Source organism: Eriocheir sinensis, chromosome 55 (genome assembly GCF_024679095.1).
Source record: "Eriocheir sinensis breed Jianghai 21 chromosome 55, ASM2467909v1, whole genome shotgun sequence".
Taxonomy (NCBI): Eukaryota; Metazoa; Arthropoda; class Malacostraca; order Decapoda; family Varunidae; genus Eriocheir; species Eriocheir sinensis.
The window spans coordinates 9,124,380-9,149,617 of NC_066563.1; the positions used below are offsets into that span (position 1 = coordinate 9,124,380).

The following is a 25,238-nucleotide window of genomic DNA, read 5'->3' on the forward strand; positions in this document are numbered from 1 at the left end:
TTTCCTCTGAGTCGCTTGGAAGTAAAGTTATTATCTGTGTGTGTGTGCAAGACGTCGTACATTAACAGAAGGCAGGGAAGAAACCAATAATTGTCTTAGCGGCCGCGTAAGGAGTCCAAACAGTTTCCTTGCCTTACTGGATACGTTGTGACACTCCAGACTCGACAAACTGTACTTCGACTACTTATTTCTTGCATCAGGGAGAGGTGGAGTACGTTGGGAAAGGTCATCATCCGAGAGTTAACTAATGACTGAAGGATGTGATGATAATTATATATTCTGTGCTTCTATAAGTATTTTACATCTACTATTTTTTTTTTCACTTAATAGAAGAATGCGATGATAAAAAGGAGTCATGAAGGCAGTTATACAAGAAAAGACAATCTAATAAAGCGATCCGATTCCTCTTTGAAGTGCCGATATAGGTTTCAATTCTCTCAAAGGCGTCTGATTCTTTTCTTTGTTGTCATTCACGCATTGATACTCCTCTCCTCTCCTTTCGTCTCCTCTCCTCTCTCTCTCTCTCTCTCTCTCTCTCTCTCTCTCTCTCTCTCTCTCTCTCTCTCTCTCTCCTTTCTATCTATCCTTTTTTTCCCTTCCTCTCTTTCCACTTTTATGTCCCCTTATCTTCCCCTTTCCTATTTTCTCTCCTCTTCCTTTCTCTCCCTCCCACCTCCTCCAGTCCTTCTCCTCCACCTCCTTTTTCATCTCTTTATCTTTGTTTCCTCTCCTTCGTCTCCATTTCTCTCCTTCTTTTCCATCCTTCGTCCTCTCTTCCTATTCCTTCTCTTCACTTATGTTTCTCCTCCTCCTTCCCTTCCCCTCTCTTCCATTCCTCCTTCCTCTCCTCCCCTACTCCTTTCCCTTTCATTCTCCTCCCCGGCCCTCAACCCCGTCCTTCCTCCTCCTCCTCTTCTTCCTCCTCCTCCTCCCCCCCGCCGGAAGGTCACACACTTTCCTCCTCTCTTTACTTATATTCTTTTTTTTTCTTAGTTTTTTTCTTTTTTCTATTTTTAAAGATCACAGAGTCACGTGATCTTGGCATGAATCGTGTCTTTTTTTTAATAATTCTAGTTTTTCTGGTTTTCGTTGTATTTTCTATTTTGTGTGATTTTTTTTTTTTTTTTTCTATACGGCATTCCTTCTGCTTTAGGTGTCATCGTCATCATCATCAGCATTCTCTTTCTTCTTTTGGTTCTTCGTTTTCTTCTTTTTTTTTTACCCTTTTCTTCTTCTTCAATGTTGTTTCCTTTCATTTACTCTTTCTTTCCTTCTTTCTTCCTCTTCTTCTTCTTCACGTTCTTCTTCTTCATTGTTGTTTCCAATCATTTACTTTTTCTTTCCTTCTTTCTTTCTTTTCTTCTTCTTCCTTTTCTTCTTCTTCATTGTTGTTTCCAATCATTTACTTTTTCTTACATTCTTTCTTTCTCTTATTCTTCTTCCTTTTCTCCTTCTTCTTTGTCTTCTTCATATTTCTCTTCTTCTTTTACTTCTTGTTTTTTTTTCTACTTTTCTGTTACACTTTATGGAACTTCTCACACTTTGCGTCAAAATAATAATAATAATAATAATAATAATAATAATAATAATAATAATAATAATAATAATAATAATAATAATAATAATAATAATAATAATAATAATAATAATAACAAAAGAAAGATAAAACAGAAAATGAGTGGTACAGAAATCCCCCCATGTCACCACATCGGAAAAAAATATAAGAAAAAGAAAAAAAAAAGACTGATTTTTCTGTGTTTTGAAAGTACGCGAAGAAGTGTTGATGATTTCTAAATTTCGTGCCTGATCATGGTGTGTGTGTGTGTGTGTGTGTGTGTGTGTGTGTGTGTGTGTGTGTGTGTGTGTGTGTGTGTGTGTGTGTGTGTGTGTGTGTGTGTGTGTGTGTGTGTGTGTGTGTGTGTGTGTGTGTGTGTTTGTACTTTCCACATTCATGAGTCTAAAGTCTTACCAAACGTTTACCTGTGCATGCGAACTAACGAACACACCCACAAAATACACACCTGCCCACCTGTGTTTTACTTACCTGGTCGTACTAATTAGAACATGGCGTACAAATTGGAAAAATCTCATACACCTCAAACTTGTCTTACTTGTGAGTACTAAATGGCAAACCAACCTTAAATATACATCAGTCTATCTCTCTACCTTCGTTTACTTACCTGGTCTTGATAATTGGAGCGCGTACAAATTGGGAAACAATAGTGCGTGCAAATTATCATACTTTCATAGCAACACCTGTCAAATTATTTTACCTGTGCTTACTCATTGGCAAACACACCTTAAATTATCACCTGTCTACCTACCCACCTGTGCTTTTTTAAAATAACGCGTGCAAATTGGCGAACATGACTTCAATTCAACACCCATCAACCTGTCTTACTTATGCGTGCTAAATGGCAAACCAACCCTAAATATAAATCAGCTGAGCGTACTAAATGGCGAATACACCTTAAATTAACACCTCTCTACCTGTTTACTCACCTGGTCATGGGTGTGGGCGTCGGGCAGTGCGTGGGCGGGGGAGAGTGAAGGTCCGCCCACGGCCAGCACCAGCAGCAGCACCAGCAGGGGGGACGGGGGGGTCATCTGGGGGGGAGGGGGAAGAGGCAAGGTGAGAAGGGTGGGGTGAAGGGTGTATAGGTGAGAGAGAGAGAGAGAGAGAGAGAGAGAGAGAGAGAGAGAGAGAGAGAGAGAGAGAGAGAGAGAGAAAAAAAAACTGAAAGAATGTGTAAGAGATAGAGAGAAAACGACACATGTAAGAGAAAGTGAAATAATGAAAGATAAAAAAAGAAAAAGGAAAAGAATGAAAAATAAAAGTGAGAGAAAAAGAATGGGCGATACAAGAGAAAGGGAAGGAAGAAAAGAACAAAAAAATGCATAGAACAAAAACAAAATCGTAAATAAAAACAAAACGCAAAGATTTAAAGATTAGAAACACGAGGAAAGTAAAAGAATAAGAAACAAAAAAGGAGTCAGGAAAGATTTAACAAGCAAAAAAAAAAAGTTCGTGGAGAGAAAAATCTAAGAAAAAGCAGAGAAAATCAAGATGGAGCAGATAATGAAAAGGCGGAGAGTGAGAAAAGATACGAGGAAATAAAACAAAACGAAGATAAAGATAGGAAAATATTATGAGATACGAGTGACAGATAGAGGTTTATGTGCAGTGATAAGGTATCGTTTTTTATTAAGCATTGGCGGCGCAACAAAGAGATAGACAGTTGGATAGATAGAAAGATAGACTGATAGGTATTGAAACTAAAATCAATTCACACAGTTTTATATAAGAAGAAAAACATATATACAGTTAACATAATATCCATAATACACAGATGTTAACATAAAATCCATCAGCGAAAGTATGATGAAGATGACTAACAAATTTAAAGATAGAAAAAAATATATATAATCATCAATAATAGATCTGTCATTTTTAACATTATTATTACCATTATTTTTTATCAGCAATATCTTTATACTCCTAATACTAATACTGAAAATAACAAGAACAAAAAAAAATAATGTGGCTATCAATAATAAACTAATATATAACACCAAGAATAATAACAATAATAGCAAAAACAACGATAACAACAAAGGCTACTACTATTAACAACTATTTATACAACTACTACTACCACTACTACTACTATTTCTACTACTACTACTACTACTACTACTACCAACAATACCACCACTACAGTAACAACAGGAGCCCTACCAGTACACAAACACCTACAAAGTCTACCCTCAGCTGGGAATTGGGTCAAGGTCAGGTAGGGCAGGTAAGGGAGGGCGTAATTAGCAGGCTCAGGTAAGTACAAGGGAAAACACAACTTAGCATAGGGAGGAAAATTAACATAAAACTTCAGGAAAATGGAACACGTTTTGTATGAAGAGAAGTTAAGAAGACGCACCATTGGGCTAATTCAAGGCGGAAATTGGGCTATTAGGACGTGAAACAGCCAAGGGAGGACGTGCCTAAATTGGGCTATTTTCAAGTGGGCGGGAGGGCGGGGTGGGAATGGGAGAAAACCGCGGCGTGACGGCATTTCCTTTAAAACCTCAGTCGGTCGCGAAGGCTGGCTGTTGGGAGGGATTGTTGAAGAGCTGGCAACAGTGGTGGTAACGGTGATGGTGGGGAGAAGGGGAGGGGGGAAGAGGATGATGAGGAGAGGGGGAGAAGAGGATGAGCTCATGTGATTTTCGTTGCTGTTTATGTAAGAGTAGATAACGTGATGTCCCCTTCCACATCAAAACAATCTCGGTCTCTCCTCCTTGAACTCGAAATCTCAACTGGAAACTTCACAACTCATCTCTCACTAATTCAGCGTCCTTGAGGTTCACCGTTGTGCATCGTCTCCAATTCTTTTCCCCCTAACCTTGTCCGCCCGTGTACTGAGTATGTATCCCATGTGTAGGGGGGAGGGGGGGAGAGGGGAAGGGAGGGAACACCAACCCACACAGCACTTATGAACAGCGTGGAGTCAAAGGCCTTTCGTCTCATCAGCTACCCTCCTCCTCTTTCTGACCGTCTTCAACCTCTGGCCATCCCCCGCAATGTTGCTTTACTTGCTATCTCTTGTTATTTCCACGCTAACTGCGCTTCTGAACTCACTAACTGCATGCCTCTACCCCTTCAGCGACCTTGCTAAACACGACTCTGCCCAACCCCATTCCTCAGCTGTCCAACTTTCCAATGCAAGCGTTAACAAGGATCTTTATCTAACTTGCTAACTGCGCTTCTGAACTCGCTAACTGCAAGCCTCTACCTCTCCAGCGACCTTGCTACACACGACTCGGCCCATCTCCATTCCTCAGCTGTCCAACTTTCCAATGCAAGCGTTAACAAGGATCTTTATCCAACTTGCTAACTGCGCTTCTGAACTCACTAACTGCATGCCTCTACCTCTCCAGCGACCTTGCTACACACGACTCTGCCCATCTCCATTCCTCAGCTGTCCAACTTTCCAATGCAAGCGTTAACAAGGATCTTTATCTAACTTGCTAATTGCGCTTCTGAACTCGATAACTGCAAGCCTCTACCTCTCCCGCGGCCTTGTTACACACGATTCTGCCCAGCCCCATTCCTCAGCTGTCCAACTTTCCAATGCAAGCGTTAACAGGGATCTTTATTTCTTCATCCCTTTCACTGGTAAACACTGGGACGGCCTACTTTCATCTGTATTTCTTCCTCCCAGTGACCTGAACTATTTCGAAGGCAGGATGAAGACACCTTTAACCTAGAGATCCAAAACCGCAAAAATACCTCCACTCTTACACAAACTGACGTCTCCTGGGCGAACTTTGCTATGCATTGCGAGTTGTATTTTCTATTTCGTCCCGCCCTTGGCCTGTGTCGTTTGCCCGGAGTAAAGTGCAACATCAGCCACAGCGATATATAGAGAACAATGACAGCAGTGTAGTAAGAGCTAAAACGTCTGTAGGAGTGGCAGCAGCAGCAGTAGTAGTAGTAGTAGTAGTAGTAGTAGTAATAGTAGTTGTAGGGATAGTAGCAATAGTAGCGAGAAAGAAAGATTGGAAATGAGAGATATGGAAAGGGAGGTGATGATTAAAAAAGGAACCAAAAAATGAGAAAAAACTAAAGGAAAGAGGAAATAAGAAGAAAAAATACAAAACGACAATGAAAACCGAACGAGCAAAATAGAGACAGCAGTGTAGCAATAGTAGTGAGGGAAAGAAAGCTTGGGAATGAAAGATATGGAAAGGGAGGTGATGATTAAAAAAGGAACCAAAAAATGAGAAAAAAATAAAGGAAAGAGGAAATAAGAAGAAAAATTACAAAACGACAATGAAAACCAAACGACCAGAATAGAGACAGCAGTTTAGCAATAGTAGTGAGGGAAAGAAAGCTTGGGAATGACAGATATGGAAAGGGAGGTGATGATTAAAACAGGAATATATAAAGAAATGAGAAAAAATAAAGGAAATGACAATGAAAAAAAAAAACGAGCAAAATAGAGACAGCAGTGTAGTACCAGTAAAATCATTAGTAGGAGAAGCAGTAGCAGTAGTAGTAATGGTTCCCGCAGCAGCAGTAGTAGGCATTCCTGACGCACGCACGCACACGCACACACGCACGCACACCGCCTCCCAGGATAGACTGAAAAAATACGCGAATCTTATACCGGATGCCCAGTTTTCACCGCCTGGGAGAACCGGGTTAAGGTCATGCCATCTCTCCCTCTCCTCCCTTCCCCCCTTTTCTCCTGCATCCCCCTCCCCCCCCTTCCACCACCTCCACCACCACCACTACCACTACCACTTTTTTTCCCGTGTTTTCCCTTTCCCCTCCACCCCCTCCCACCACCCTCACCTCCACCACTACTTCTTTTCCCGTGTTTTCCCCTCCCCCCTCCCCCTTTTCTCCTTCCTTCCCCTCCCCCCCCAACCACCTCCACCACCACCACTTTTTTTCGCGTTTTTTTCCCTCCCCCCTCCCCCCATTTCTCCTGCCTCCACCTCCACCCCCTCCACACTTCCACCCTTCCACCACCTCCACTTCTTTTCCCATGTTTTCCCTCTCCTCCCTTCTCCCCTTTTATCCTGTATCCCCATACACCCCTTCCCCCACCCTCACCTCCCCCACCACTTCTTTTCCCGTGTTTCCCCTTCCCCCCCTCCCCCCCTTCCACCACCACCACCACAACCATCACCTCCGCCCTCAGAGAACCTCACGAGTCTTTTTTTTTTTTACCCTCTTCCCGTTTTCTTACTCAAAACTTTAATTAATAAAGTTTTCCATGACCAGCTGAAATCTCTCTCTCTCTCTCTCTCTCTCTCTCTCTCTCTCTCTCTCTCTCTCTCTCTCTCTCTCTCTCTCTCTCTCTCTCTCTCTCTCTCTCACCCACCCTTGAAAACCTTATTGCAAAGAGAGGATATGAGGCACGTTGGAAGGAGGAGGAGGAGGAGGAGGAGGAGGAGGAGGAGGAGGAGGAGGAGGAGGAGGAGGAGGAGGAGGAGGAAAGTGTCACGACATTCTAAAAAAAAAAAAAAAAAAAAAAAAAAAAGCAAGGGTTTTTGAGGCTTTTTTCGTTTGCTTTTAAGGTTAAAGTCTCTTGATGGAGGAGGAGGAGGAGGAGGAGGAGGAGGAAGGGCCTGGGTTATGCTAATGTGTGGCTTGGTGTCGGGGAATGGCCCCCTCACCTCTCCTCCTCCTCCTCCTCCTCCTCCTCCTCCTCCTCCTCTCATCCCTCCGCGTTTTCGTAAGCTTCCACTGGGGTCCCGTTACTGGAAGAGGGGAAGAAAGAGGGGGAAGGATGAGGAGGGGAGCGAAGGGGAAGGAGGAGGGGAAGGAAGGGGAAGGAGGGAGAGGAAGGAAGGGGGAGGGAGAGGGAAGAGGAGAGGAGGGAGGAAGAGGGGGAGGAAGGAAGGGAGGAGAGTACCGACTTGGGGGGGGGGGGAGACGTAAGCTGGAGTGACATTGTGAAGAGGAAGAGGAGGAGGAGGAGGAGGAGGAGGAGGAGGAGGAGGAGGAGGAGGAGGAGGAGGAAGGATACAAAAGTGGGGTTTCCAAGTTAACGTAAGAGGAAAGAAAAGGTTATATAGAAAAAAATGTGTGGGATGAAAAAGAGAGAGAGAGAGAAGGGGAGGGGAGGAAAGAAGGGGAGGAAAGGAGGTAAGGGGTGAGGGAAGGGTACAAGAAGGGGGGCAAGGGGAAGGGAGGTGTAGGGGGTAGACAGGGTAGCGTGAGGTTGATAAGAGAAGGAAGGGAAGAGTTAAGGAGGAGGAGGAGGATGGGAGGCAGACGAGAGAGAGGAAAAGAGGAAGGGGAAAGAGGGGAGGAAGAAGCAAAACGAAGAAAGAACAAAAGAGAAGAAGGGAAGATAAGGAAAGGAAACTAAGGTGAGGGAAGAGAGAATAAGAGAGGAGGGACAGATGGACGAAAAGGGAGGAAGAGAGAGATGAGAAGAGGAAGACAAAAAGAAAAGGGAAATGAAAAACGAGAAGAGAGAAGAAGAGGGATATCAGGAGAGAAGGAGTGAAGGACAAAAGGAAGAGGAATGAACAGAAAAGAAGGAAAAATGGAAAGATATATGAATGGAGGAGGAGGGAGAGAGGGAGAAGAGGGAAGAAAAGAAGGGAAGGGAGGGAGAGAGAGAGAGAGAGAGAGAGAGAGAGAGAGAGAGATGGTAATGTTTACGTTTGTGTCATGAAAGTGCTATAATCAAGTACTTTATCTTTAGTTCAACAGCTTTATGGATTTGTTGGGAACCTTGGGAAGCGCGAATGGCTCCTCTCTCTCTCTCTCTCTCTCTCTCTCTCTCTCTCTCTCTCTCTCTCTGCATCTTTTTTTTCTTCTCACACTTACGAAACGATAATGCTACACACACACACACACACACACACACACACACACACACACACACACACACACACGTTCAGGACCCTCAGGATACTGGTTTAAGACTCGATCTCCTTGGCGTAGGACTTCAGGCGGAGGAGGAATGCCACGAGAGGGGAGGGAGGGGGGGGGGAAGGGGAGTCCTATAAGCGGGGAGGGATGGGGACAAGGAAGGACAGGGAGATGAGAAGGAGGATGAGGATGCAAAAAAGGGATAAGAGGATTAGGATGAAAGGAGGAGAAAGTGAAGAGAGGAAGAGGAGTGCAAAAGGGTAAAGGTGAGAGAGAAGGAGATAAGATGTGAGAATGATAAGAAGGAAACAACAACAAGAGTAAACAAAAGCGTAAATAAACAAGACAGAGTAAGGAAAGAGAAAGTAGGGAAAGGGAAAGTGAGTGAAAAATAACAAGGTAAAGGAAAGTGAAAGCGAAATAGAAAATGAAAGTATCGTAGAATAAGACATACCGTAAGTACCTGGCCGCTATGAAAGGAAAATAAATAGAGAAAAAATTAAAGAAAGAAAGAAAAAAAACACGACTGGAAGAAGGCGAGCAGGTGAAGCAGAATCAGCAGGACAGGACAGGACAGCAGAACAGGTAAGCATGAGGATGATATTACCTGCATCAACACACCTGTACCTGTATTCCTCCTTCCCCTTCCTCTCCCTCTCTACCTTTTTTTTGTTGTCCTCATCCTCTTCTCCTCTTCCTCCTTAACCCTTCCCTTCCTTCTCTTATCAACTTACTACAAACTCAAAAACCAACGGCAGATTATAAGTTTTTCGGCCTCGTTAAATTCATCACTTCCTTGGTATATTTGCGTCATAATATTACTAACAGATAAAATGTAATGTGTTAGATATATCCATTAACCCGTAAGAGCGGTTCATAGGAAGCTTGTATATAGGGAAGGGGCTCTGGTTGCCTCATATTGCTGGAACTGATCTCAAGGGAATGGGCGAAGATGGGAGAGCTTGTGACATGGACGCAAGAAACACATATATACATTTGATATTGCTACCGTCAACACAAATAGCAACGGATATTTAAGGGAATGGCCGAAGAACGGAAAGCTTGTGTTCTGGGCACTAGAAACACTCGAAAGCTTGTGATATGGACGCAAGAAAATATCGATTCCATTAACACAAATAGCAAAGGATATTTAAAGGAATGGCCGAAGAAGGGAAAGCTTGTGACATGGACGCAAGAAACACATATATACATTTGATATTGCTACCGTCAACACAAATAGCAACGGATATTTAAGGGAATGGCCGAAGAAGGGAAAGCTTGTGATATGGACCCAAGAAACACATATATACTTTTGTTTTTGCTACCGTCAACACAAATAGCAAAGGATATTTAAGGGAATGGCCGAAGAAGGGAAAGCTTGTGTTCTGGGCACTAGAAACACATGGAGTAGTTTGTTATGATCGATTCCATTAACATAAATAGCAACGGATATTTAAGGGAATGGCCGAAGAAGGGAAAGCGTGTGTTCTGGGCACTAGAAACACTTGGATAAGTTTGTTATGATCGATTCCATTAACATAAATAGCAACTGATATTTAAGGGAATGGCCGAAGAAGGGAAAGTTTATGTTCTGGGCGCTAGAAACACATGGATACGCTTGTGAGAATGATAAGAAAACAACAACAGGAGTAAAAAGAAAAGTAAAAAAAAAAAAGGGACAGAGGAAGGAAAGGGAAAGTGAGTGAAAAAAAAAGGTAGAGTACCATTAACACAAAAGCAATTGATGTTAAAGTGAATGGCCGAGGAAGGGAAAGTTTCCATTCTGGGCGCTAAAAACAGGCGTACGTTTGTCATCAGTACAACACAAACTTCAACACAATATGGTTTAGGAGGAGAGAACTTGTAATATTGACCCTAGAAACAGTCATATATACGTTTGTCATCAGTGCTTTCTCAACACAAATAGCAACACAATATGGCCGAAGAGTGAAGAACTTGTAATATTGACCCTAGAAACAGTCATATATACGTTTGTCATCAGTGCTTTCTCAACACAAATAGCAACACAATATGGCCGAAGAGTGAAGAACTTGTAATATAAACGCTTGGAACACAGGTATACGTATGTCATTAGGACTATCAACACAAGAAACAAACTCCCTCCCTACCCCCCTCCACCACAACCACACTGCACTCCCCCTCACCTTCCTCCCCCCAGCCACCGTCATCACCCCCCCTTTATACTGTACTCATTTTTCTCTGTTTATATTTATTTTGACATTGTATTTATCTGTATACGTTTGTCATCAGTACTACCAACACATCCTTCCCTGGCCTCGGTTTCCTCTTGTTTACGACTTTAACGCTTTCAAGAGGGGAGTATCACACACCTTTCCAATCGATTTTCACCTTCCTTCGGCTACCCTATCAACTATTAACAGGAGCACCGACAGAGGGCTTTTTCTTTTGTCATTTTATTTTTCCCTCGAGCTGCCTCCTTTACTCTAAAAATAGAACAGTATCACATTATTTTTTTTTGTTACCAGTGCCGTTACCCAGCCTCCCCCTTCCTCCCCCCTCCTTCGTGCCCACCTGTGCAGCGCCTTACCTGCGGCCGTGACTCCCAGCAGCACGACGAGGGGCGGCGTGACGCAATTTCACGCCTTAAGGACTTCACGCCGCCACCCTGCACGCCCTCACGCCCCCCGGCACCGCCCCTACCACGCCCTGCCCTGCTACCCCTGACCCATATCACCCTTTCCCCTGATTCCTTATACTCCCATTCCCCTGTCGCACTTACCCTATCCAGCCCTGACTCTCTCAAACACAATAACCTCCTCCCCCTCTCTCTGTCTATCCTAAATCCTTCCTTCTTTCAAATCTACTTGTCCTTCTTTACCTGTTCCTCTCCTTCCCCTGTTTCCTTACCCACTCCCCTTCCCCTGTCACACTTCCCCTTTCCAGTTCTGACTCTCCCTAATACATTGCTCTCCTTCCTCTCTTTCTGCCTACCAAACTTCCTCCTTCTCTCCCTGTCCCTCTCAGACCCATATCACCTCCTGCTCTGCTTCCTTACAAACTCTCATTCCCTGTCGCAATTCCCCTTTCCAGCCCTTTCTCTTCCTTTCCTCCCTGTCAACCACTCTGCCTACCACTAACCCTTCCTTTTTCCCTCCCTGTCCCTTCCTGACCCATATCACCCTTTCATTGCTCTCTTACACACTCCTCTTCCCCTGTTGCAATTCCCGTATCCAGCTCTAACTCCTCCTCTACTCCTTGTCAAATCTGCATACCTCAAACCCTTCCTTCTCTCCACTTGTCCTCCCTTCCCTGTTTCTCCCTGACCCATATATGCTTTCTTACCCACTCTCCCTCCATTGGCTTCCTCCCTTTTTTCACTGTCAAACACTCTGCCTGCCACAAACCCTTCCTTCTTCTCTACTGCATTTGTTCTTCTCTTACCTGTCCCTCCCTGACCTATATTACTCATTGCTTCCGCCTCCACAACCGCCCTCTTAACCCTTTGCTCACGACCCTTCACTCCTCCCTCACCTTGCTACTCCTCGGATACTCATTGACCCACCCCAGCCCCTTCCCTTCCGTCTCAGCCTCACCCCACCACGCCCCGCCTAACCCCCTCCCCCTTCTGGCTCTGCTTCTCCCCTGCCCCGCCCCAAGCTAAATGACATCAGCATAACACGTAAGTCAGTTTTCACTTTCCTTCGTCTCTTAAGTCACGCTACACACACACACACACACACACACACACACACACACTCAAGAGATAATCACGCGTCTCTCTCGCAAGTGCATGATGTATCAGAAAACAAACTCGGAATAAAAAAAATAAAAAAAACAGCAACAATAGATTACAAAAGAGAAAGATGACACAGTAAGATGAGAACAGTTTTGTCACCCGAAGCAAAAAGTCAAGTGTTATCAATCTGTCAGTTTATGAACTCTCCCCCCCTCACCCCCCTTCCCCTCTCCCTCCCCTCCCCCTCCCCCCAAGATGACTCTACCGTTTGCTGCTCACTGAATCAAAAAAGCAAAGAAAAAAAATATATGAATAGGAAAAGTCGAGAAAATAAAAAAGGCAATAAAAACGAAAACGAAAAGAAAAACAAGAAAAAAATACCGTCATTGAAAGGAGTTTATGCTATACCCTAAAACAAAAACAAAAAAAAAGATAATAATAAAGAAAACTGTAACAACTTCAATGAATTCTAAAAGTAAGGTATGCATGAAGAAGTGAAAGAGGAGGAGGAGGAGGGAGGAAGGAAGGGGAGGGGAGGGGGGGAAATGAAGAGGGCAAGAGGTCAAACACATAAGTTACCCCTTCAACCCAGTGGCAGTCCATCCATAAAGAAAACGTGACCCTCGGCGAAAACTCTCAATGGAAAATGGGGGAAAGCACGATTGACCACAAGGAGGAGGAGGAGAAGGTGGAGGAGGAGGAGGATCATGAAAAGAGAAGAGGATGATGCTGATTAAGACGAATGAGAAATAAGAGGGAGGAGGAATGAAGGGCAAAATATGGAAGAAGGAAGAGAGGAAGATGATGAAGAATGAAGAGAAAGAGGAGGAGGAGGAGGAGGGGAAAAATGCAAGATAGGAAAGAAGAAGAAAAGAAGAAAGAAGATGATAAAGAATGAGGAGGAGGAGGAGGAGTGCAAAATAAGGAAGAAGAAAGAAAAGGAGAATATAAAGAAAATAGAAACAAAGAGAAAAAAAGAATAACTAATGAAAAAACATGAGAAAGAAGATGATGGAGAAGAATGAGGAGAAGGATGAAGATGATGATGAAGAGGAGGAGAGGAGAATGAGAAGTGCAAACTAAGGAAGAAGGTTAAAGAGGAAAAAAAGAAGAAAAGGATAAAGAAAAAAGAGAAATAAAAAGCGGGAAAGAGAAGAATTAAGAAAAGAACGTCAAGGAAGACAAATATAACGTCACCATGACCTAGAACGAGAAGAAGAGAAGAATAAAACTAGAAATATTAAAGAGAAAGCGAAGAAATAAAAAAAAACACGCATGTTAGAACAAAAAATAAGGTCTGGAGAGAAGGACGATGCGGAGAAGGAGAGAAGGAAAGATACGAGATAAGAAAGAAGAAAAATGAGAAAAAAGATAAGGAAGAACATAGAAATAAAATAGATGAAAAACGAAAAAAAAAAAAAAAACGTTAAGGAGATAAGAAAAAACGTCACTGTGCCCTTCAACGTTTCTTTCTGTCAACTCACCCCTTTAGTCTACGCGGGGTGTGTGTGTGTGGGGAGAGGGAAGAGAGAGGGGGCGCTCCGTGATGTAGTGGATAGGCGACGCGACACACCACTTCAATGACCGTGTATGTAATGACGCGTGTCCTTCCTGCTATTGAAAGTTTAGCTAGTTCGTCCTTCCTCCTATTGAAAGGTTAGCTATGGTGGTAACGCGTCCCTCTTCCTGGTCTTGTTCCTCGATAATGCTGTGATATCGTAACCTTGCTTTTATCTTCTGCAACTTATTAGATACGATTATTGTTTCCTTATATTCCTTCCCTCTTGTTTCTTGGAAGTTATAATATGGTCTCTGTTTCTTCCTGTTCATTATAAGGGAAGGAGGAAAAGTTGAAAAGTTTGGTTTAGGCGGCCCAACATCTGTGGTCATATGCCGGAGAGAGACAGGAGGGGAAAGGAATTATAGGAGAAGGGAACAGACCCCAGGAGACGGGACACAACCCCCGATTAATACCTGGTACCCATTCACTGCAGAGTAGACAGGGGCGTAGGGTATTGGAAAAGCCGCCCAATTTTTTCCACTCCGCCCGGGAATCAAACCCGGGCTCTCTTGGTTGTGAGCCGAGTGTGCTAACCACTGCACCACAAAGTCCCCCAGGGAAGGAGGAAGAAGAGGGGGAGGATAAGAAGCAAGATGGCGCCACTATAAAACACTTGCCTGCGCCATTACGGGTTGGGGCCTACCGGTGCTCTAAGCCGAACGCCAGAAAAAAAAAAGTAAGAGGAAGAAGAGAGAGATAGAGTTTGTAAATGGTAAGATAGGAAGTAGGCGGAGGAGGAGGAAGAGAGGACGGAGAAAAATAGTTAAAAGTCTATTAATGGTGTAAGATTGGAAGTCAACACAGAGAAGGAGGGGTTAGAAGAGGAGGAGGAGGAGGAGGAGGAGGACTACGTAAGGTCAGCCGTAAATATGCACCTTGACCCTCGCGCAGGACACAGGTATTTGCATATTTACACCTCAAGTCTTGCATAATCAACGTGCGAAGTGAATGTGGGAAGACCCTTATCTACCTCCTCCTCCTCCTCCTCTTCATCCACTTCCTTCAAACATTGGTTGGGGTTTCTTCACACACCAAGACATACGACATTGAAACAACCTTCCTGCTGAAGTAGCAAGTTTTTTTATGACGTTTCGGCCTATGGCGCCGGTAGGCTTTCTTGGTGGGGTCTGATGGTCGGCCCCAGCCAATTATGGCGCAGGCAAGTGTTTATAGTGGCGCCATCTTGCTTGTCTAATGCTGACCCCGGAGTTTATCTTTAATCTAGAGTCCGGGTTGATAGGTGGTCTTCAGGACAGCATGTGGGTAGACTAGAACACTCGACGAGGACGCGGCACCGGCACGCTAACCACTCAGCCACAGCCTCCCAAAAGTGCAGACACCATCAGCAACTTTAAAAATAGCATCAACCGTTACTTCGTTGCAACAGGAGTAAACTGAACTTACGCACCGAAGTGTTTTGGTCTGCTCGGCAGGCACGAAGTGATTGTCGAGCAGATCATAGCACTAGAGCGGGTAGCCTCGTAACGAACCAATAGGCTTCCTCTTGTCTGTCTTTCCAAGTTTCCTTCTACTCTCCCTCCCCTCCCCCTCAGCGACCCCCCCACCCCCCCTCCCGAGCAGACAGTTCAGTTCACCCCAGCGGCCCCCTGCCTGGAACAACATCATTCTTCTCGCCTCTCTGCCTGCGCGTTATTACACCGTCGATCGTCTTTCCACTTCGCGCAACGCAGCAAAAGTGGAACATGTGGAGCGCTCTGCCATAACCTACGAAGATGTAATGGTTTTGATTGGCTTAATGGTGATGGTGGTGATTGCGGTATTGATGTTGGTATGAGAACTGCTAATGGTGATGATGGTGGTGGTGCGTGTTGTGGTGTTGGTGATAATGGTGCTGATGAGGGTGGTGTTAGTGTGGTTATGTTAGTGATAGTGACGGTGACGATGATGGTGGTGGTGATGGTGGCAATAGTGAGTGATTGTACTGGTGATGGTGATTTGTTTGCTAATGATGGTGATGGTGATAATGATGATGAGAAGGAAGAGGAGGAAGATGAAGCAAAAAAATAATTACACCAACAATGATAAACCAATAACAAAAAAATATAAGTACTCTCTCTCTCTCTCTCTCTCTCTCTCTCTCTCTCTCTCTCTCTCTCTCTCTCTCTCTCTCTCTCTCTCTCTCTCTCTCTCTCTCACACACTATCACACACCATCTCTCCCTCTCTATCTCTAACACACCATCTGTCAGCCGCTCCGCCATCAGGGGTTCGAATCTCCTTTGTGTGTACCTGCCGCTCCTATACACCAGCTCCTTATTAGGCAACCAACATTAACCTAGCGTGGGTACAGGTGAGTCGGGGTGGGGGGAGGGAGAGGGAAGGGGGGCATCTCACCTCACGCCCTACCCTCACCTCACCTGTGTCTACCTGAGCTTATCTTAGTCTATACGTTGCCCAGGTGAGGTGATTAAGTGGTTGAGGGGTGACGAGGTGCGGGTCAAGGTGTGTGTTGGTCTACTGACATAAGTGGACCAGGTGATGTTAGCACCTGTAGGAACACCTGAGGGCTGGCACAGGTGAGCTTGTTACTGTAGTGAGTCAATATGTACAAGAGAATGAAGGAGTAGAAGAAAAAAAGCAAAGGTGATGATGAAGAGAAGAAGAGAGAAGGAGAAACGGAAAAAGGAAGGCAGATAAAAGAAGAAAAAGAAAGAGGACGTAAAGGAAGAGAAGAAGGAATACTGAAAGAAAACAAAACAGAAAACACAAACAAGAAAAGAGGAAAAAGATGAAGTAGAAGAAAAGTATGTCTCTATTTTTCCGAAATGGGCCAGGTGAAGTGTTGGCCCTTGCGTAACACCTGTGACTGCCTCCCATCAGGTGACCTTGTGCGTGCAGTGGGTCTGTGTCAAAGGCGAATGGGAGTGATTAACCCGGCCGAGGTCAAAGGTCAAGGGTACATGTTTGGACTCCGAGGCACAGCGCTATTTGGAGAGGCGTGATGAGCGTTCTTTGTGACGGTACAGTTGCCCCAAGAACTATCACTCACGTTATGAACACTAAGTATGAGAGCGAGCGAATATTAAAGAAAACGAACGCCATGATCCCGGTTTGTCATTTGTTATAGCAAGTTTTCATATTGAGTATTTTGCGCTTTGCTTTTTTTAGATAATTGTATACGAAAGGATGTTGATTTATTTGCAGTGGTGTGGGAGTTTGTTAGTATTTATTTGATGGAGCTTCTGTACGGTGTGTGTGTGTGTGTGTGTGTGTGTGTGTGTGTGTGTGTGTGTGTGTGTGTGTTGCGTCACCCCGTTATTCCACTTCTCAAGCACAGCAACTCAAGAAGAAAACAACAATATTACACACGGTAACTTGAGTGCAGGCGAGGCGGTCATGCAACACACACACACACACACACACACACACACACACACACACACACACACACACACACACACACACACACACACACACACACACATTTTTTATATATACAAAGAATAGAAACGACAAACAGGTTCTTCAAATTTATCAAGTGGAAAAAAAGAAATATAGAAACAAAATCACGTGAAACAAAACAAAAAAAAAAAAGTGTCCCATCATTTATATTTTTTTCAATGTTTCCTTTTCTACTACTACTACTACTACTACTACTACTACTACTACTACTACTGCTACTACTACTACAACTGCCACTTTAATCGGGGTCTCAATTAAATTATTAACCTACGAGCCTTGAGCTTCACCTACTCTCTCAGGTAAAGGTGAAGGTGTGCGTAGAAAGGTGATGAGAGGTAATCAACAGGTAGCTTAAGAGATTTATAGTCCATTGCCTTTGTTTGTCTTTTAATATGTTTGTTCTAATTTTTTTGTAGTATTTGTATTCTTTTTTTGTTTTCTTTCTATTTTTCTTTTCTTTCCTCACATATCCCCTTTCTTTATCTTCTTTTATCCCCCTTCCTTCTTCTTCCGTTTCTCTTCTTCCCTTCATCATCACCCTTTCATTTTTCTCATAGTATTTCCTTTTTATTCTCTTCTGAAAAAAAAAAAAAAAATCTTTACCCTCTTTCTCTTCCTGTTTTTCATCTTCTTTTTCTCGCACATTCATTCTTTTACCTTCTGTTTTATGATGGTAAGTTTGATTCATTGTTCGCTATATCTTTTTTTTTTCTAGAGTAGAGTTTATGTGTGTGTAAGATTTTGCTACGATTTTTTTTTTCATTGTTTTTGTTATTTATTACAATCGTTTATTTTTTTCATCGATAGCTATTTGTCAGTCCGTGTTTCTGTCTCTGTCTGTCTGTTTCTGTGTCTATAAGTCTGTCTGTCCGTCTGTATGAATCTCTATATATATCTTTCTATCTATTTATTTCTGTTCAGTCTCTCCGTTTATGTCTGTTTCTGTGTTTATAAGTCTGTCTGTGTCTGTCTTTCCGTCTATCTGTTTCTATGTCTATCTATTTATCTATTCATTTTACTATCTGTCTCTCTGTTCACTCTCACTTTTAAATCTTCTCCATTTCCAGGTCACTCTCTCGTGCGGTCATTCACACACTCCGCCGCACTCACTCATCCAGTCATCCAATCTCCTTGTCACTCTCACTCTCACTCATTCACTACCCCGCTCACTCTCACTCTCTGCACCTCTCCCTTCTGCTTCCCACACTTCGCTCTCCCTTACCTGGCCACCGGTTCACCACTAAATCTTCCCCCTCTCACTTTTACGGGTCTCACTTCCTGTCACATAACCCCCCCCCTCTCTCTCTCCCTCTTTCTCCCTCCCTCTCACCTGGTCACCCGCGGCCCAGGTAATGAGCGGTGGAGAGGGAAGGAACAGTGTCTCGCTTCGTCTCGCGTTTGGTCAGAGAAAGTTGTCATGGTCTGAGATTATTGTTACGGACACCACCAGCACCACCACCACCAGCACCCACACCACCACCTGTCTATGTGGTAATAACAGGTGATGCTGGTGATGATGATGATACTACCGCTGTTATTACTACTTTTACTGCAAGGAAATGGTATACTAATGATAGGTGATGTTGTACTACTACTACTACTACTACTACTACTACCACCACTATCCGCTTTCCCTCCTTTTTATTTCTATTTTCATTTTTATTTTTTTCTTCTTTTTTCCTCTTGTACTTCTCTCCTCTTACTCCTCCTCCTCCTCCTCCTCATTCTTCTTCATTTCCTTTCTCTTTTTCTTCCTTTTCTTCTTCCTTATTATGCACTTCTATCGTCTCCTCCTCCTCCTCCTCCTCCTCCTCCTCCTCTACATCATTCATATTTCTTTACGGATAATATATGAACATGACACCCCTGGATAACACGTGTATACATATGACAACAGGTCAGTAGCGTACAGAATGGGTCAAAAGTGAAGCCATTTGTGACATCATACTCTAAATTCGACCACCTGAAAATCTACCTGTATTCCCGTGGTAAATAAAGACAACACTTTATATTAGTTGCGTAAAGAATGAGTTAACAGAGGAGCGAGTTTTCTCTTTTTTTCCCATGCTCTAAATTCACTCTCACTGTCATCCACTCTCCCTTTCGGCCATTCACTCACTCCGCCGCTAGTAAGTTAACAGCGGAGCGAGTTTTTATGGTCTGTATACACTCTCACTTTCATCTTTCCACTCCCAAGTCACTCTCCCTTACGGCCGTTCACTCGCTCCGGCGCTCTCAAGATATCTCTGCGTTCCCTCAGTAAATGCAGCAGCAGGAAAGGAAAAAGGCGTACAGACGGAGCTAACAGAGGAGCGTTGTTTTTTTTTCTCTAAATTTCATCGTCTCAAAATTTTATGTATTCCTTCAGTAAACAAAGATAGAGCTAAGTGATTGGCGTACAGCATGACTTAACAGAGAAGCAAAGAGGGAAGATTTTATTTATTTATTTATTTATTTTATTTTTTATTTTTACTGAACGCTCTTACTCTGAACACGGGTCATGGATGGGAAAACTTTTAAACACTGATTTTTACTTTATTTTGGAACCTTTGGCTTTCTAATATATGAGTCATGAGTTGGAAAAAAGTGGTATATAGATTTTTACTTTTTCTATACCATTTTTTTACTCTGATCACGGGTCATGGATAGGAATTTTTTTAAACACTCATTATTACTTTATTTTGGGACCTTTGGCTCTCAAATATATGGGTCATGAGTTGGATAAAAGTGGAATATATAGATTTTTACTTTTTTTCTATACCTATTTACTCTCACGAATGTAAAAAAAAATCTTATAGGTGAAACACAATTTTTATTTGCCATATTATTCTTATCAACAAAAAAATCATGCTCTAAATTCTATCACCTCAAAAAACAATGCGTGTTCTTCTCTAAGTAAATGAAGACAGCTGAGTGAATGGCGTATAGAATGAATTAACAGAGAAGCTATATTTTCTTGATCTAAATTCTATAACCTCAGAAATCTATGCATGTTCTTCTCTAAGTAAATAAAAACAGCTGAGTGAATGGCGTATAGAATGAATTAACAGAGAAGCTATATTTTCTTGATCTAAATTCTATACCCTTAAAATGTTATGCATGTTCTTCTCTTAGTAAATAGAGACAGCTGAGTGAATGGCGTATAGAATGAATTAACAGAGAAGCTATATTTTTTTATCTAAATTCTATACCCTTAAAATTTTATGCATGTTCTTCTCTTAGTAAATAGAGACAGCTGAGTGAATGGCGTACAGAGTAGGTTAACAGATGAGCATTTTTTCTTGGGCTAAATTCCATCACCTCAAAAATCTGTCTATGTTTGTTCTTCTCTCAGTAAAGACAGCTGAGTGAGTGGCGTATAGAATATATTAACAGAGAAGCAATTTATATATATATTTTTTTCATGCTCTGAATCTTACCACATAAAAAAATCTACGCATGTTCATCTCTCAGTTAAAGACATCAAAGCTAAGAGAGAAGGATTTTTTTTCATGCTCTTTTTTTTTTTAACAACAAAAGAGTCGGGCTAAGGGCAACAAAAAGAGTGAAGAAAAAAACCCCGCTACTTGCCGCTCCCATAACAGAAGATAGTATATATAGAGAAGCCAAAGTTCCATCACCTCAAAAATCTATCTCTGTGTGTTCTTCTCTCAGTAAAGACAGGTGAGTGAGTGGCCTTGAGGGAGTGCGCTTGTTAATGTTTGATGGACGACATTCTTCCATTCCTTGTTTTTCTTCTCCCCATTTCACTTCCCTTCCCATGACTTGTATTCCGTCAAGAGGGGAAGGAGGGAAGGGAAGAGGAGGGAGGAGGGAGCGAGCGAGGGAGGGAGGGGTGACGGGCGAGGGTAGGAGGGAAGAATGGTGAAGAAGGGAGGAAGGAAGGAAGGAGTGAAGAAAGGAGAGGGGACGAAGGAGAGAGATAGGGAGAGGAAAAGAGGGTAAGAAGGAGGGAGGGAGGAAGAGGGAAGGAAAGAGGAAGTGAGGAAAGGAGAGGAAAGGAAGGAGATAGGGAGAGAAAAAGAGGGTAGGAAGGAGGAATGGAGGGAGAAAAAGAGAAAAGGAGGGTAAGGGAGAAAGAGGGTTGCGCACACACACACACACACACACACACACACACACACACACACACACACACACACACAAACATGCACACCAGGTCACCGCATGAAGTAAATCGGCCCTGTTTTCCTTTACTCTTTCTCTCCTTTTGCGGTTGCTGCACTTCTTGGCTGTTCTTCGCACTCGTGTTTAACCGCCTCTTTGGCATCCTGTCTTCCGAGGAGTGAAAAGGAAGGAGAAGAAGAAAAAGAATAAGAAAATGAGGAAGAGGATGAAGATGATGAAGAAGAAGAAGAAGAAGAAGAAGAAGAAGAAGAAGAAGAAGAAGAAGAAGAAAGAGGAGGAGGAAAAGGAGGAGGAGAAGAAGAAGATGAAATGGAAGCAGAAAAGACGAAATGAAGAAGAAAAAGAAGAAAGAAGTAGAAGTAGAAGAAGAAAAAGAAGAAGAAGGAGGAGGAGGAGGAGGAGAGGGGGGAGGAGAAGATGAAAAGGAAGCAGAAATAGAAAAGAAGAAGAAGAAGAAGAAGAAGAAGAAGAAGAAGAAGAAGTAGAAGAAAGAGAAGAAGAGACGAAGAATGAAGGAAAAATATTTGACTTCTTATTCTTGTTACTAAAATAGATAAAGGGAACTCAGAAAAGAAAAAGATAAAAAAGAAGAAAAAGAAGAAAACTTAAAGAAATCAAAAAGAAAACAAGAAAAAAGAAAAAGAAGAAAAAACGTAAAATTCAGGAAAAATATGTGTTCTATTATTGTTACTAAAAGAAGGGAAAGGTTACAGTCCCCTCACATCTTTCTAACAAAAAAATAATAATAATAATAATAATAATAATAATCACGACCTTGCTTCAGAGGGGCAGAAAGGTAGAAAATCAAGGAAAATATCTATGTTTCGCTTCTTTTTCCCACCAATGACTCGCAATAATAAGAATAATAAGGCAAATTTATCAGTATCTCCCCAATTCTGTCTACTTTTATACTTTCGTGAGAGTAAAAAGTGATAAAAAGTAAGAATCTGACGGTCGTATCACAAGACATTTCGCCGCCCAAGAACACATATTTGACAAGGCTTTCGTAGGAGTTGTATGCATTTCCAGGAGTAGTTTTATGGCCCTGGTGGTAGTGTGACCCTTCTTCTGTACCGTGAACCTCAAGAAACACTCATTAGAACCCGAATGACCCCCTCTTTGACCTTTAGAAATAGTTGATGTGAGAAGCAAAAGTATCTTATAATACCGGCCTGTATGTCATTTCTCCGCTTCTTTTCCTCACCCATGACCCATATTTGTGAGACTAAGAAGACCTACACAAAGTAAAAATCAATGTTTCACCGATTTTCCCACTCATGAATTGTGTTTGTAGCTGTGGGAGTTAACACAATAAAAATAAAAAAAATGTCTCCCTTCTTTTTTCACCGATGACCAAAGCTGTTAAGTGTAAATAAATAAAATCAATGTTTCACCTATTTTCCCATTGTGTTCGTAATAGTAAAAAAGGCAGAGAAAAAGTAATAATCTAGCTTTCACTGATTTAACGCCCTCTGATTTGTCTTCCTATGAACAAAATAACGTAAAACAAAAAGATACATATAACCTTTCCTGATCTTCCTCCGTTCTGCCCCTTAAAAGTCTGATGTGGCCTGTCTGTCTCTCCTTGAGCAAAAAAATACACACATACATACATAAATAGATAAAAGAAAAGAAAAAAAGGATAGGTTTAGTATATTTTCGCTGATCTTACCCCAAATGGCCTGTCTGTCTGTCTGTCTTTGAGCAAAAAATGAATAAATAAACTTAAGAGAAAAGAAAAAAAATCAATTTCATGTATTTTCCCACCCTTGGCCAGTCTTCACATGAGGAAATTAACTCGTAAAGACACAGGTAATCTTGCTTACTCCGTTCTGTGCGCCTGTCACGTACGCAAGAGATCTATCCAACACGTAACACTTCCATTACCATCCCCACCACACCGCCGCAGCCTTGTTCTCCTAAGCATGACTCTGACTACTTGAGAAGATGAAACAATCTCTAGGATCATTAAACTACCCAAGAAAATACTAACACAACCCCTACAAAAGCCTTCTTGAATGTGGGTGTTTAAGCCCCGAAATTCTTGAGAAGATGAAACAATCTCTAGGATCATTAAACTACCCAAGAAAATACTAACACAACCCCTACAAAAGCCTTCTTGAATGTGGGTGTTTAAGCCCCGAAATTCTTGAGAAGATGAAACAATCTCTAGGGTCATTAAACTACCCAAGAAAATACTAACACAACCCCTACAAAAGGTTTCTTGAATGTGGGTGTTTAAGCCCCGAAATACTTGAAAAGATGAAACAATCTCTAGGATCATTAAACTACCAAAGAAAATACTAACACAACCCCTACAAAAGGTTTCTTGAATGTGGGTGTTTAAGCCCCGAAATACTTGAGAAGATGAAACAATCTCTAGGGTCATTAAACTACCCAAGAAAATACTAACACAACCCCTACAAAAGCCTTCTTGAATGTGGGTGTTTAAGCCCCGAAATACTTGAGAAGATGAAACTATCTCTAGGATCATTAAACTACCCAAGAAAATACCAACACAACCCCTACAAAAGCCTTCTTGTATGTGGGTGTTTAAGCCCCGAAATACTTGAGAAGATGAAACAATCTCTGGGATCATTAAACTACCCAAGAAAATACTAACACAACTCCTACGATAACCTTCTTGATGACTGGACTTAACTGGCCTAAGGTAAACGAGAAGGGTTTGTTTATTACGGTTTCTCACGCACGAGACCAAAGCGGAGTAAAGGTAAAACGTAAAGTAATCGATATAGCTTTGTTTATTCCGTTTTATCGTCTTTATTTCCTTTTATAGTGTACAAGAAACCAGAACGACCCCTGACTATGGTTCTTATTCTTTAACCTTTCAGCATTCACAACAAATATTTTCAAAGCCCACAAGGATTACTGGGCTTTTCATGCTTGTTTTTTTCTTTTTCAAGTTCATGGTCCAGAAACATTGTCAAACTATCACTAGGCTCATAAAACTACCCATGGAAATACTACCACAACCCCTACAAAAGCCTTCTTAAATGTGTGTGTGTAAGTTGCTAAATGTTTAAGATGAGCCTAAAAGTACGTTGATTAGCATGATGATGGCAAAGGAGAGCATGGAGGGGCCTGAAGTGGTCTCTTGCTGCGTGATGAAACTGGTGCATCTCCTGGCCAGGTTACCGCATATTAGCCCGCCAGGTATCTTGGTCAATCACGTCTGACTCACCTGACTTAAAGGTAATGTGATGATGATGATTCACCTGTACAGCCGGAATGGAGGAGACGAATCGAGCCCCATGGAAATAAGAAGCTCAAGAAGAAATGAAGCACCAGCAAGAAACAGATTGAAGTCGAGGGAAACTTGAAGCTCAGGGATTATTGAAGCACATGGAAAAATGAAGCTTTGGGAAATGTGAAACCCAGGAAAGCTAACTGAAGCCATGAAAAACAAATTGAATTCCAGGAAAACAATTTGAAGCCCAGGAAAAAATGAAGCCTAGAAAAAACTAACTGAAGCCCAGGAAAAGAAACTGAAGACCAGGAAAAGAAAATGAAGTACAGAAAATCAGTTATACCTAAGGGAAAACTGGAGCCTATTTAACAGAAGCACCAAAAAGAAACAGATTGAAGCCCAGAAAAAAAAACAATGTATACGAATAGTCCAGGAAAATAAACCTTTGGAAAACATTTTGAAGCCCAGGAAAAATAACTGAAGCCCATGAAAGAATGAAAACCAGGAAAAAAAAAGAAGCCCAGTAACCTCTTCAACCCTATACCATAAAATGAAATTAAAAAAAAATCAAGAAAGAAAAAGAAAGAAAAAAAAACAAAGATAAATACCCCAAAATGTAACTTCTTGGTATATAAATAAAATAAAAAATTCACGCATTTCTCTTCAACCCTACACCATAAAATGAAATTGAAAAAAAAATGCCAAGAAATAAAAAAAATAAAAAAACGTTAAAGATAAATGACCCAATATGTAACTTCTTGGTATATATATAAAAAATCTCACGCATTCCTGTAAAATCAATATAA

General features: G+C 42.1%; 1 protein-coding gene across 3 annotated transcripts in view; it reads right to left on the reverse strand.

Moving 5' to 3' along the window:
* Window positions 1–25,238, reverse strand: part of LOC126984032 (nascent polypeptide-associated complex subunit alpha, muscle-specific form-like) — an 86,594-nt gene that overhangs the window by 17,802 nt on the left and 43,554 nt on the right. For all 3 annotated transcript variants that reach the window (XM_050837391.1, XM_050837392.1, XM_050837390.1), the window contains exon 2: window positions 2,503–2,607. In XM_050837391.1, the coding sequence (XP_050693348.1) occupies window positions 2,503–2,607 (105 nt within the window). The remainder of the gene's footprint in view (window positions 1–2,502; window positions 2,608–25,238) is intronic.